Here is a 12,610-nt window from a genome sequence, read left to right as displayed (position 1 = left end):
ATAGAAAATAATATTTGTAAAGTAAATCCGTAGAAAGATATTTATTTGGCCCGACACTCAATAATGGAGTGTGGAGGAGAAGACTTAACACCGAGATTAGGGAGCGCTACAAAGACCCAGACATCGTAGCGGAAGTCAAAAGTAGACGGTTGAGATGGTTCGGACATACTATAAGAAGAGAGCAAAACTCTCCAGTGAGGAAAATACTTGATAGGAACCCCGAAGGCAGAAGACCACCAGGACGGACTAAGCTAAGATGGAGGGATCAAGTTCAAAAAGATATTAGAAGATTGGGAGTGAATATGAAGCTCAAGAAAGAGGCACCTGGAGGCAATGCGTGGGCGAGGCGAAGTACCATCTTAAGGTACCAGTGTCCACTCCAGTAAGTAAGTAAGTATCCATTTATAAAACATGGGTGTGTCAACAAAATGTTCGTCGGTCATGGTTAAAGTTTGAAAAATTATCCTTAATGTTGCATAAACACTATCTATTAGGAATACATTTATGATAACATTGGCTGCGGTATTCTCAATAAATATTTTGTATCAGATTATTATTGTGCACAGTAAAAAAATAATACCATGAAAACTAGCTATATTGAATCTTTATTTGATATATCAATAATTTTACGGTAATTATTTCGACAAACTATTACAGTTAAAAGGTTTTTATTACAATAGAGGTATTTTAAATATTATTTTATGCCACCACCAATAACTCTCCTTTTTCTGAAAACTATGGTTTATCGGACAGACAGAATATTAAAATTGACGAATCACCCGACACAAAGCAAACCAATCGACCACAGACAACAATAAATAACAACCGTGGTGAAGAATACAGTCATATCAGAAAAGGGAGTTGTATTGTGTCAACGATATTACGATTGATTAAATTTTCATGCAGCATTGACCAGCATCATTAATTTCTTAAGGATTTTTCCAATTTTCATTGTCATTAAAATATATTCCATACTATCAATGGAAATCACAGAGTAATTTATGTCCAAGCTTAAATCGGGTTCGAAATCAGTTAAATTAAACGAAAATATTCTTGTGTATTAAACCTTACCTAGGTACCGTAAGAAACTTAGCCTTTTAATCTGACTTATGTTTTATTTTTAAGAGGTTTGCTAAATAAAAAAATAATAATATGAATAACGTTTCAGTGGCAATATTTTTAGTGTTATTTAGGAGGGTAAAAAATCCATTTTCCTTTTGCTATTATTATCTCGGTAGCCAATAGGTACAAGATAACACAGCGGATGGCCAAAAGGCAAGAACAATATTGGATACATAACTTTATATCCCTCCTAACCATTGATGAGATGCTTCAAGAATACATATAATTAATTTATGTCGATTTTAACATTTTATATAAACTTCTTCCAAATTGAAAAGCTTCAAAGATAGCTAGCTCTATCTTGTCTACAAATATACATTTAAAGCAAAATGTACAGTAGTATAAGACCAAAGATTTTACCAATGGAGTAAGAAATAGTATCGTGGACATGAAAATCCAAATTTAATTTAATAAAATAGGATCCAGACAAATTGATTATGTAGTTTTCAGTTAATCTATATTGAAATTTTAGTTACTATAAACAAAGTTTAACACCGTATGAAAAAAACCAAGAATAGTTGGCTTAGAAAAATTAAAAGTATGGTTAATAAATTAAAAACGATTATTTAACGAATAAATTAACAATATATAATGCCGTCGATAAATTTCAATGTTCAACGCATTCACACCATAGGGTGTTCTGCTTTGTGTCTGGCTATTGATAGGGAAAGGTTCGTGTAAATGATAAAGTCAAAGCCTGTGAATGCTAACCAGCAAATTTTTTGTTGGAATGGATTTACCCAAAAGAACCTTGAGACAGTAAATTCCTTAGTTTATAATCCCCAGTAAGATCGCCAATCCCTCCATGGAAAGGGATACATTACTATTATATAATTTGATTGTTTTATTTCCTTATCTACTATAGATGCAGCTTGGAGATAAAATCCCAATACTAGATTTGCAAGATAGGTTTCAAAGCTAATACATTAAAAAAATAACGAGAAGGACTATTAAATTTTTTCAAATTTTCACGTATTAAGCCTATATAAGAAATAAAAAATAATTTTTACCACTTTTAAAATTTTGTTTCGATAAGTTAGAAATTTCTGAAAGTTGCGAAATCAATATTTTCTTAATACTGTAGTTGTATTTTTGCTTGAATGTGTTGAACATACCGTATTTATTAGTGTAGACTAAAAACATAATATCCTCGCAAACACATTTGATATGGAATTTATACTCAAAGACTTAAAACCCATTAAACACTTGATCATGAACTTTAATTATTAGTAAAATCGTAAAAATTATTAGTCGCCTATAGAAATGTTTTTGGATCAGTCCAATAGTATTTAGACCTAACTGTAAACGTATAAAAAAAAACACACAAAAAGAAGAAATACATGAAGGAAACGCAATTTTAAGATATATTGACCTAAGGGAGGGGTATTATTTTTTATGAAACAGTTTGAATTACTGTTAAACTAAGAACAATCTTACAAGCCAAGGGCCAAAAGACATAACAAATAATGTTTAAAGTTGGAAAAAGTATGATCACCTCCAGCAGACAGTGTTGTATCCGTGAATTAGATGCCTTTCTCCGCCATTTCATAACTAGAATACTATTTGATCCTTTTGCTAAAATATTACATTCTGAATGTAATCTCTACATAACGCAATTGATATATGTATATCCAAACAGCCCCAAAGTAATTATTAATGCATTATTATTCATACATTTCTTATTTTTATTTTAAATCGGTGTTTTTTGTTGGTGGTTTGTTGAAAACACATAAGAAACTTTTACCAATAAATAAATATGAGACAAGAAAACTAATCAAGACACCATAGTTCAAGAATCATTTTATAACTTATGTACAAATACAAATATGATGGCCAAAGAGTTAAATTGTTCTTCATATTATTTAGTTCTAGGTAAGAGGTATATGCATTAACATGAGCAGATTACGAGCTGGATTTTAAATATTTTTATATTTTAAAATCGAATCAATGATTCTATACAGGTTTAAAATAATAAATTATTCAACGCTAATAAGCCATTTAGGTCAAAAACTTCGAATTACTTTTTTCAGAGTAACAGAAGGAGAGAAGATTCCCTTTAAAGTGACAGACAGAGCGTTGGCAATAAACTACAGTGTAAATAACAAGGGTTTAAATGAATTCTACAAGAACAGTAGTATATCCTTTCCCTCTCAATTATAAAAAAAAAAAACATTAACTTATAAGTAAATATTATGGATGTTGTTATTTATCTTGGAGAGCGTTTCAAGCAAAAATATTTCAATCTTTGGTTAAAATTTAATTAAAATTATTAACTTATGATAACTTGTAAAGGCAGTAACCCTAATTGAATATGTTGATTCCTGTTGTAAAAATTGCCATGTCTATAACCAACCCATAAACAAAATTATACAAATGTTACTGCTTCAGTAAACAAATTTAATATGATACATTTTTAGTTTTATGTGCTATGACAAAATCAAGTAAACTAAAGCTGTGGAATGAAAGCTGTATTTCGTATTTCTCGCACAATACATACACAAATAAGACATGTTCTACATGATAAGGATTCAATTTGCAATAGAGAGAGATAAAGGTATATCATATTTACTGTACAATCTTAAGGATTAACAATAGAGTCAAATTAGATGTACAAAATAAACCTAAGATCTTGCTTTACATTTCATAATTCTGCAAGTCTACGAATTGACTCTTCTTATAAAATGGATGCTGGATTAGCCATTCAGAATAAGGGTTAGGTTAGGTGCGGTGTAAATTGGCTTCAGTTGAAATATCGACATGTTATGTACTGGTAAATGTAAGTCCTGAGCAATTCTCGTGTTGTAATCGTGATTTTTGACATTCCCGTTGCAGGTTCCAAGACGGCAATACACATTACTTCAAGCAGACAGATTTTCATCACAGTTTGACCCTTGATTCTCTGAAGGATTTTCTGCAGTTTTCCGCATTTCCGATACTGTTCAGCACTCGCACATTACTATTTTGAATGACGCACTTTAAGTTGTTACATAATGCAGCACCCCAAAGAACAATTAATTTCATACCACAAGTGGCACTGGAACAAATGCCACTGAAATGTAAAACTCTTCTGATGGCAAAATTTACGCGGTTCAACTTGTTGCATAGTTCATCAACATGATCCACCCATAACAATGAGTCAATTATTAGGCTAAGGTGTTTTGTAACTTTTAGCTTATCAATATTGGGAAACTGTGACTTGTACGCTTTCAATCTGCACAGAGAAACATGTTTTGTTTTAGCTTAATTAAAGACAAGAACGTTCTTGTTACAGTACTTAATAGCCATGTAAAAACAACTAAGTAATGGCTTTCTAAGACTTCCTTATATTGGGGCCTGTTTACTGTGTCGTCTGCATACATAATAGCATTGATGTAAAGACTAGTGTACGCAGGTAAGTCGGTTGTAAAACACAACACTAAAGACAACAACAAAACACAAACAGTAAAGTATAAACACAACAGGGCCTAGAGCAGAACCATGTGGAACACCTCTGTTAATTGGAAGTATATTTAATCGGGCCGAGGTAATGCCACTGTCAAAACTTTGCCTTATCTTCACTACCTATTCTCTTTATTTCAGGTAACTCCCTAACCACAGCAGAGATTTCAACTGTACGAAAATGTACTTGAATGATTGTATTTGTATAAAAAATACAAAATGAAAGCAATAAAAATCACGGTGATTAACCTAAATTTCTCGTAGAGAAAGATACGTTTTTGTCATTTCAGTTTGTACTTTGGAACTTACTTAATCAAAAAGTTATAAAAGCATTCCACAACGCATTAACAATGCTTCCGTTCACAGGGTGGAATGAACATTTCTATTGTTCGTTTGTTGCGTTGTTAATTACAATATATTTCATCAAAAGCAAAAAGTTATGTTTTTGGTAATTTAAAACTTAAATTGGTTTCTGTAGAATATTTAATGCTTAAAACAATTGTTCATTAGTGTTTTGTGTATTTCATTTTAAACATAGTTGACGCAGAGTGATAGTAAATAGAAAAAATTATTATATTATATTATTATACAGCTTACTTAATCACAAAGTTATAATAGCATTCCACAAAGCATCAACAAAGCTTCTATTTAAGGGATGGAAAGAACCTTTCTATTGTTCGTTTGTTGCTTATTACCGTTAAGTATATTTTATCAAAAGCAATTCAACTTGTGTTTTAGGAGCTTTTACATAAATTTATAATGAGTTCTTAAGGCTCTTTAGTGTTGCCTTTTGTTGTGAAGCTTTTTTTTACATTTTGAAAAAAAAAGACTCAGAAAACATTTAAATTTAGGTTTAATGATTCAAATAAGGCCTTAAGGTATTCTAAACATATATGAAACGCATAAATGTATAGATCACTAAAATAATCGGAAGTTTAATATAAAAGACAGCTGGTGGAAACAATTTTAGGGCTCCCATATTTTTTTGGAAACCATATCACTTATCACATTATACGACCTAAAACCGTCTGTTGGAATAGTTTTGTATTACCATAGATAAAACACACACAATACATAGATAACTAATACAATACATTTGAAAATAATGTATAGCTTTTTACTCCCGTCCCCTTAAATACTAATATTATTAAATTGAAAAAGTATCGTTTTCGCCAACACGTTTGAAAAAATGGTTTAAGTGGAACTGTCCATAAAAAACAATGATTTTCAAAAACGATTCCTTTGTTTTTAAATTTCCAGCTAAGAAACAAAATATATTACTCTATTTGTATATTTTTAAAGATAACAAATAAGTCACCCCGGATCGTGTGGAGCCCATTTCAAGGTATGTTATTGGCAGCCCATGTTTATTGCAAGGCTGCTTTGTTCTTTATTTTTTGGGAAAATATTTTCGGAGGGAAACCAGGTTGAAATATAATTGGAAATAAAGATTGCAATCCAAAGGAATATTTGTAATTCTGTATTTTAATTTAGATGAGTAATGTTAGTACAGTATTTCTAATTGTTTTTAAGTAACAGAAAGATAAATTATATAACTGATGTTTAATTATTTTACGTTATTTTATAATTATGTCCTCAATATAATTTAATAAATAATAGATTGTATTTCCTTGTTTATAAAAATATTTACAAGTTAGTAGAAGATATTGAACAAAAGAATACTGGTAATTTTTATTTTACCACCTGATAAAATCTTCCCCCTAAAGATTTACTTGCTAAACGTCAATGAAACTGGTTCAACGAACAGGTAATTTAGTAATGGGGGTGTATTACCCTAACATTACGGCTTGGCTGGAAATTGATGTACTGTAAGTAATTTCTTTGATAGTATGAATCATTCATTACTAAGTAAGAGGGAACAAACGAACACGGATTTAAAAAATGATTTCGTTACTGTTGAAAAGTAGCTTTGGCATAATACTTTGTTGGCATAATAGTCATAGTTATAATGTTATTACAATAAACAATATTATTAATGAATATTAAATAAATTCCTCATTTCCGTGATCCAAAAAAAGAATTTGAATTACGAATTACTGCAAAACATTTTATATCGAATGGACAGAGCTATGTTTTAACGGAAAGTTGTAAATTGTTACGTTCTTCAAGAAACAAAATTACACTTGTAGCAAACTTTGTTTGGTTTAGATTTTGTTAAATGAGTTATTTCAGTCCCTCTCAAGTCTTATTTATCATATTAGTTGTCTAGAAAATAAGAATATAGCTTAAACACAGTTTTAATATTCACAAATAAATGTTCAGATTTATTTCAATGTTAATACTCAATTTCAGCAATGAAATATAGGCGTCCTTCTAACAACTTTCGGCTGAACTTTTAAGATCACATAAATTATTCTTGAGTAAATCCTATCACGTCAAAGTGTACTTTACTTACGGATCTAAGATAAATATCTTTAAATTGTTACGTTTATGTTCTCGGAAAGTAAATAAAGGGGACGTCTTATAATACTTCAATCATATATTTACTCTTATACTGTAACTCACAAGACAGTAAATATACAAAAAATATGGTAAGTGGTGATTGATTTAGATTGGACACTCCAATCATCATCAGACCCAATATAGGCGATTGTCCCAAACATGATTATTGGAGTGTCCAATCGAAATCGATCACCACTTATCATATTTTTTGTATATTTACCGTCTTGTGAGTTACAGTATAAGCGTAAATATATGTTTTAAGTGTTATAAGACGTCTCTTTTATTTACTTTCCGTAAATTTAATAACACGTACAATGCTGATCAAGAAGATGTTTATGTTTTTAAGACAGATTTCAAAATAAAACATTAAAAGAAAAGCCATTTACGGAATATTTTTTGGATTTTCAAAAGGATTATTCACTTTAATGCTATTTCGGTATAATTTGAGATAATTTAAGTGACAAACCAATTTCTAATACGTAAAGATGTTTATAGGTGATAGTAGACTTTCCTTAGAAATAGACGCAGCAAGCATTTCCACAAAATATCAATAAGAAATCTTGTTGTAATATAAAATTGCACAATTCAAATAATTAAATTGTGTACAGTAATAAAATGCACGTTTCAAAAAGTTATTCTCTTATGGGATTTTTACTCCTTTACATCATGCAATTCATAGTCTTACCTCAGCTCAGAATTTTCTCTTTTAACTAAATCTTTTTTCACTTCGATTTCCGTTTAGAGAATCATCCAAGATTTTATGGGAAATGTTTTTCAGTTAATTGGTTTTTTAAGGGATTTGATGTATTTATCTTCATCATGTTGTATCTATTATCAAAATCATATATACTTACTCATTTTAACATGTTTGGCCTCTGGATCACATATTTTACAAATAAAAGGTTAAATACCTTTAGTACTATCTGTGATCCAAGTTTAAATCAACAACCCATATTTCGAACCTAAAGGTTCATTATCGAGCTGTCACCAGTTAAAACATACCCCAAACTTTCAACCAAATACTGGTTTTTTACATAACTGGTTTTATACAACGTTGTGTACAATGTACACCAACTGTTTTTTTTTTGTTTTCGTGTTCGTGTTTTGTGTATTTAAGGACCCTTCCCAGTTATGAAGAGGATTTAGTTGGAAGTTTGGAGTACCGGTATGTTTAAACTGGTGACAGTTTGATAATGAACTTAGGTTCGAAACCCAGGTCGCTGACCCAACCCTAACACCGACAGTACTAAAGGTATTTAATCTTTTATTTGTAAACTTACTCAGTTCATTTAAATAAAATATTATGAGCCTAAAAATTATGTCTTTGTAGCCTGCAAATATTTATCTTACACCTTACATCGATGAGGTACGGAGTTTGTTTGGTTATAAAATGTATTAAAAAAATCACAATAACATTCTTAACTATGCTTATCAACATTATTTATGTTCTTTTGTCGTAAAAAAAATACGTCTAGTAAAATTTCTGTCTGTTTCATGTGGACACCAAAGTAGATAGAATACGAAGAACATACATCTACGTGTCAGATCTGAGAATCACTTCTCACATTTGTTTGATTGTTACCAGAGATAGATTGTGTTGTGTGTGTCACGCCAACCACCAACACAAACAATCAGACATGTGATTGCTTCTTTATTGTTTCTACGTTTCTCAGACAACCAATCGCCATTTTTTTACCCACCATTGCTTTGACCTTCAATCATATTCGGTTTAAACTAATTTTATAAGTCTCGGTATAAATTTTTATGTTGTTTGTTTACCAGTTGTTAACTTACTTACTTGATCCATTGCTGTGATATGAGTAGACACGCCATCTGAGAAATCAGCAGATTTGACGGGTGGAGAATGATGCATTCCCACTCTAGAGTGGAATGAGATATTTTGCGTACTATTTACAGGTATGGCAATGTGATCATTTCCATGCAGTGGTAGGAAAAAACTATTATTATGTAAAAAACCTAACGAAATTTATATAGTAAAGTATCTATATATTTTGTTCCGTAAGCGAATCGGTTCCCACGAAATATCTTGAGCTAGGAAAAGAGTACCGTGACTGTTGAGGATTAATTTTAAAGCTTAAGGTCTAAGGACTTTGAGAAAATATCAGAAGTGTCAAAAATCGACCCTGCTCTGCCCCACAGGCCACCAAAGGTCCAGTAATTTTATGATGGAATTACTGCTACAGTGCTTCTACTGTTTAAGCTGTTTAAAATATACCAGCTGATCTAAACATTGCACATTTGTTTGTCTATTGATTTTAGTGTTCCGTTTTAGGTTAGAATGGTAATGCAGTGTTGAAATGTATCACGTTAGGGGAAGACCACGACTACAAAGGAGAGTATTTGGGAATGGTGCATAGCATAGAGAATGGTTAAGGCCAAATTACAAATGAGGTTAAGGACAGCAATTGCTGATATGGACCCTTTAGTATATAATAATCAATAATTAGTTAATAATTAGTATATAATAATCCCTCTGATCTCAACCTCTGATTGTAAGCCTATAATCTAAGGAAGCAATCACGCCGCAAGCACGAACAAGATAGATGCAGGGCCGTACCTAGATGCTCCTTTGTACGTGGCGAACCAGCGTAAGTGCGCCCTCCGGGGGGTCTGGGGGGTATGGAATACCCCCCTGAAAGGCGGGGGGTCCGGGGGTCCTCCCCCGGGGAAAAATTTTAAATTTTAACATCAGTAAAACACATTTTTAAGCAATTCTGGCTCTTAAAACATCAAGAAATAATTCTGATTTTGACATTGAAAATTTAACTTTTTGCTACACTATAATGATTTTTTATGGTTTATGCTTAAATGATTGGCTAAACAATATATTTTTATAAAACATAATGATCCGTTAACCCAATTTCATCACAATGTATATTAAGGTAGTAAACAAAAGTAGGCCTATCCCTTTTTGTGGAATTTAATAAGTTACAATAAGTACAATTTGTACAGAGTTATTTACATAAGTTTTAATATTTACAACTGTATTCTGACTTCATCAATATTTACAATAATTGCACTTTCCTTGCTTTAACGAGAGCAAACTCATTGATTACTTCATTGAAATCAATTTTGGATGCTCTGTCATACTCGATTGATAAAATTGCCAAATTTGTCAGTCGAGTTTCGCACATGCTCGATCTCAAGTAGTTTTTAATTATCTTGAGCTTGCTGAAACTACGCTCGCAAGATGCAACACTGACAGGCATCGTTAAAAATATCCGTAAGGATATTTCTACATTTGGATAAGCATCTTTCAACTCGTATTTTGAAATGGCCTTTAAGAGATCCAAGTGAGATGCCTTCTCCAAGTCTTTTACAAGCTCTTTTGCCTGGAACTTAAAAGCAGCTACTTCATTTACTAGTTCAAAAGTGTCAATGTCTCTGCTGTATTTGACACCCAAGTCCGCTGCACATTTTTGAAGGTCACATACAGAGTTCCTACTTAAAGATTTGCCAGACAAGAAACTGAAGTCAGAAGAAATGTTGTGATAAATATGGGATCTGTTATCCATTTCACTCATAAGTTTGTCAAATACAGAGTAGCACTCTCTTTCAAAGATTTTTTCAGAGCTAATTAAATGCGCTTCATCTTCAGCCATCTCCCCAGACATTTTCTTGACCCTTCTTAGTCGTTTTTCGGCAAAACTGCTGTCGATGGACATAGAAGTACAGATTAGTTTGGCATTGTCTATGTACTTTTGTACACCTTGTTCTCGTAGATGTTGAATCTGTTTTGCCAAGCCAGATAGTAAACTTGATGCTACATCAAGAGTGACAGTCTTTCCTTGTAGTGATTTGTTGGTACAGTCCAAACTGATCAACACATCAGTCCAAATCTCTAGGAGGCATACAAATTCGAAATCAATTTGTCTTAACAGGTTTGTAGCACCACATGTAGTGTCAGAGTTCCAATTGTTGCTTCTATCGGCCATGTTTTGTAGCACCTTAAATACTGATGGCAAGTTCTTCTGCAGTGCTGTAACGGCTTGTCGTCTAGAAGACCATCTTGTCTCACAATGTCTCTTCAGGGTAGTTTTTACACAATCAAGTAAGGCTTCCCAACGTATTGTAGAACTACTAAAGAAATTAAAAAACTCCAACACTTTTCCAAAAAAATTCATCATTAGAACTGACACTTCTGCTGCGTGCACGCCAACTAGGTTCAAGCTATGAGCTGAACAAGGAATAAATTTGGCAAGGTCGTTCAGCTGGCATATATGAGCTTGGACACCTTCATATTTTCCAGCCATATTTGCACCGTTATCGAAGCCTTGCCCCCGACAGTTCTGGATATCTAAGCCGTCGTTCATCAGCTTGTCCAATATTTCTTCAGATAAACCTCTTCCAGTTTTCTGATGACTTATGATAAAGTCAACAAAGCTTTCTTCTATTACACACTCTCCATCCACAATTTTTACATATCTAATTATTTGACTCATCTGCTCTAAACGTGCTGTATCCGGGGTGCAGTCAAACATAATTGAGAAGTACTTGGCATTTTTGATATCTTGCAATATTTCAGACCTAACCTTTTTACCTAAAATCTCAATAACCTCGTTCTGTATCTTTGGAGAGAAATAGCTTGGGACATATTTTCCACTTTTTACATTAGCTATATGCTCATTTAGCTGAGGATTGTAGTGACTGATGAGTTCCAGAGTACTTAAAAATACACCACAATTTTTGTCATTTATAGAGTCAGAACCCCCTCTCAATGGTAAGTTATTCCTGGCACAATGAAGAATTACATCTACGATACACTTGAGAACACTGCGCCACTTTTCAGCTTCTGCTTTTATGCATTTTTGGTTCTCTGCGTCAATTGTACGCCCAGTTTGCAATCGGGTAGCTAGTTCTTTCCAATCGCCATATGCTTGTAGGTGAGATGCTGAAATTTCGTGATTGTGAAGTGTTGGATTGAGGTGTTTCCAATCATTAAACCCCTTTTCTACATCCGAGAAAGCTGACTTATCGTCTTTAAATAAAAGACAAGGGAAGCAAAACAGTGTATCCTTAGATTGGCTATACAACAACCATTGCCTTTGTACAGTTTCACCATTTCTTATAGTTTTAAAAAACCAATTGCGGGAAAAGTGCCTTCCATCATCTGTACAGGGAAATTTAAAGCTTTTTAAGTCAACAGTTTGAGGACCTCGTTCAACAAGTTTACAACGTACTGCATCAGATCGAAAATTTTCAGGCCATTGCTTGGGGTCGTCGTAGATTATTTCAATTTCTTTGCCTTCATTTGTAGGCGTACAAACTACACCCTTCCTCTTCCTCAACAGCAGCACGCAAACGTTCATTCTTTGTGAATGGTTCCAGCTGAGGACCACAGTCTTCTTCTAAAGTAGCGAGGTTTGTGTCAACGTCCATTGGTATTGTTGGAGTTATGTAGCTGCGGTTGTCGTCGTCGTCACCTTCTTCTGATAAAGGTATCATGCTGCATTCTTCTTCTTCGCCTTCATTATTTTTGATGTCTTCTTCTTTAACTTCTTCTTGTATTTGAGAAGGTGTATCTTTTTTTCCCATTTCTTTATTTTCATTTAAAAGCCAGCCACCA

The 12,610-nt window shown here is 32.7% G+C and overlaps 1 protein-coding gene across 1 annotated transcript; it reads right to left on the bottom strand.

Annotated features, from left to right (window-relative positions):
* Window positions 1–10,049: 10,049 nt before the first annotated feature.
* On the bottom strand, window positions 10,050–11,525 carry LOC128989197 (52 kDa repressor of the inhibitor of the protein kinase-like). The gene has a single exon (XM_054411068.1). The coding sequence runs from the start codon at window positions 11,523–11,525 to the stop codon at window positions 10,050–10,052; it is 1,476 nt and encodes a 491-aa protein (XP_054267043.1).
* Between the last annotated feature and the right edge of the window lie 1,085 nt (window positions 11,526–12,610).

Source organism: Macrosteles quadrilineatus, unplaced genomic scaffold, assembly GCF_028750875.1.
Source record: "Macrosteles quadrilineatus isolate MER2022 unplaced genomic scaffold, UCM_ALF_1.0 Scaffold_3__2_contigs__length_128488019, whole genome shotgun sequence".
Classification (NCBI taxonomy): domain Eukaryota; kingdom Metazoa; phylum Arthropoda; class Insecta; order Hemiptera; family Cicadellidae; genus Macrosteles; species Macrosteles quadrilineatus.
The sequence above is the reverse complement of the archived record's forward strand: the minus strand, read 5'-3'. Positions and strand labels throughout refer to the sequence as shown.

What these genes read in the sequence shown, in the direction of transcription:
- LOC128989197 (XM_054411068.1), bottom strand. Translation starts at nt 11,525, where the DNA reads ATGTTTGACTGCACCCCGGATACAGCACGTTTAGAGCAGATGAGTCAA.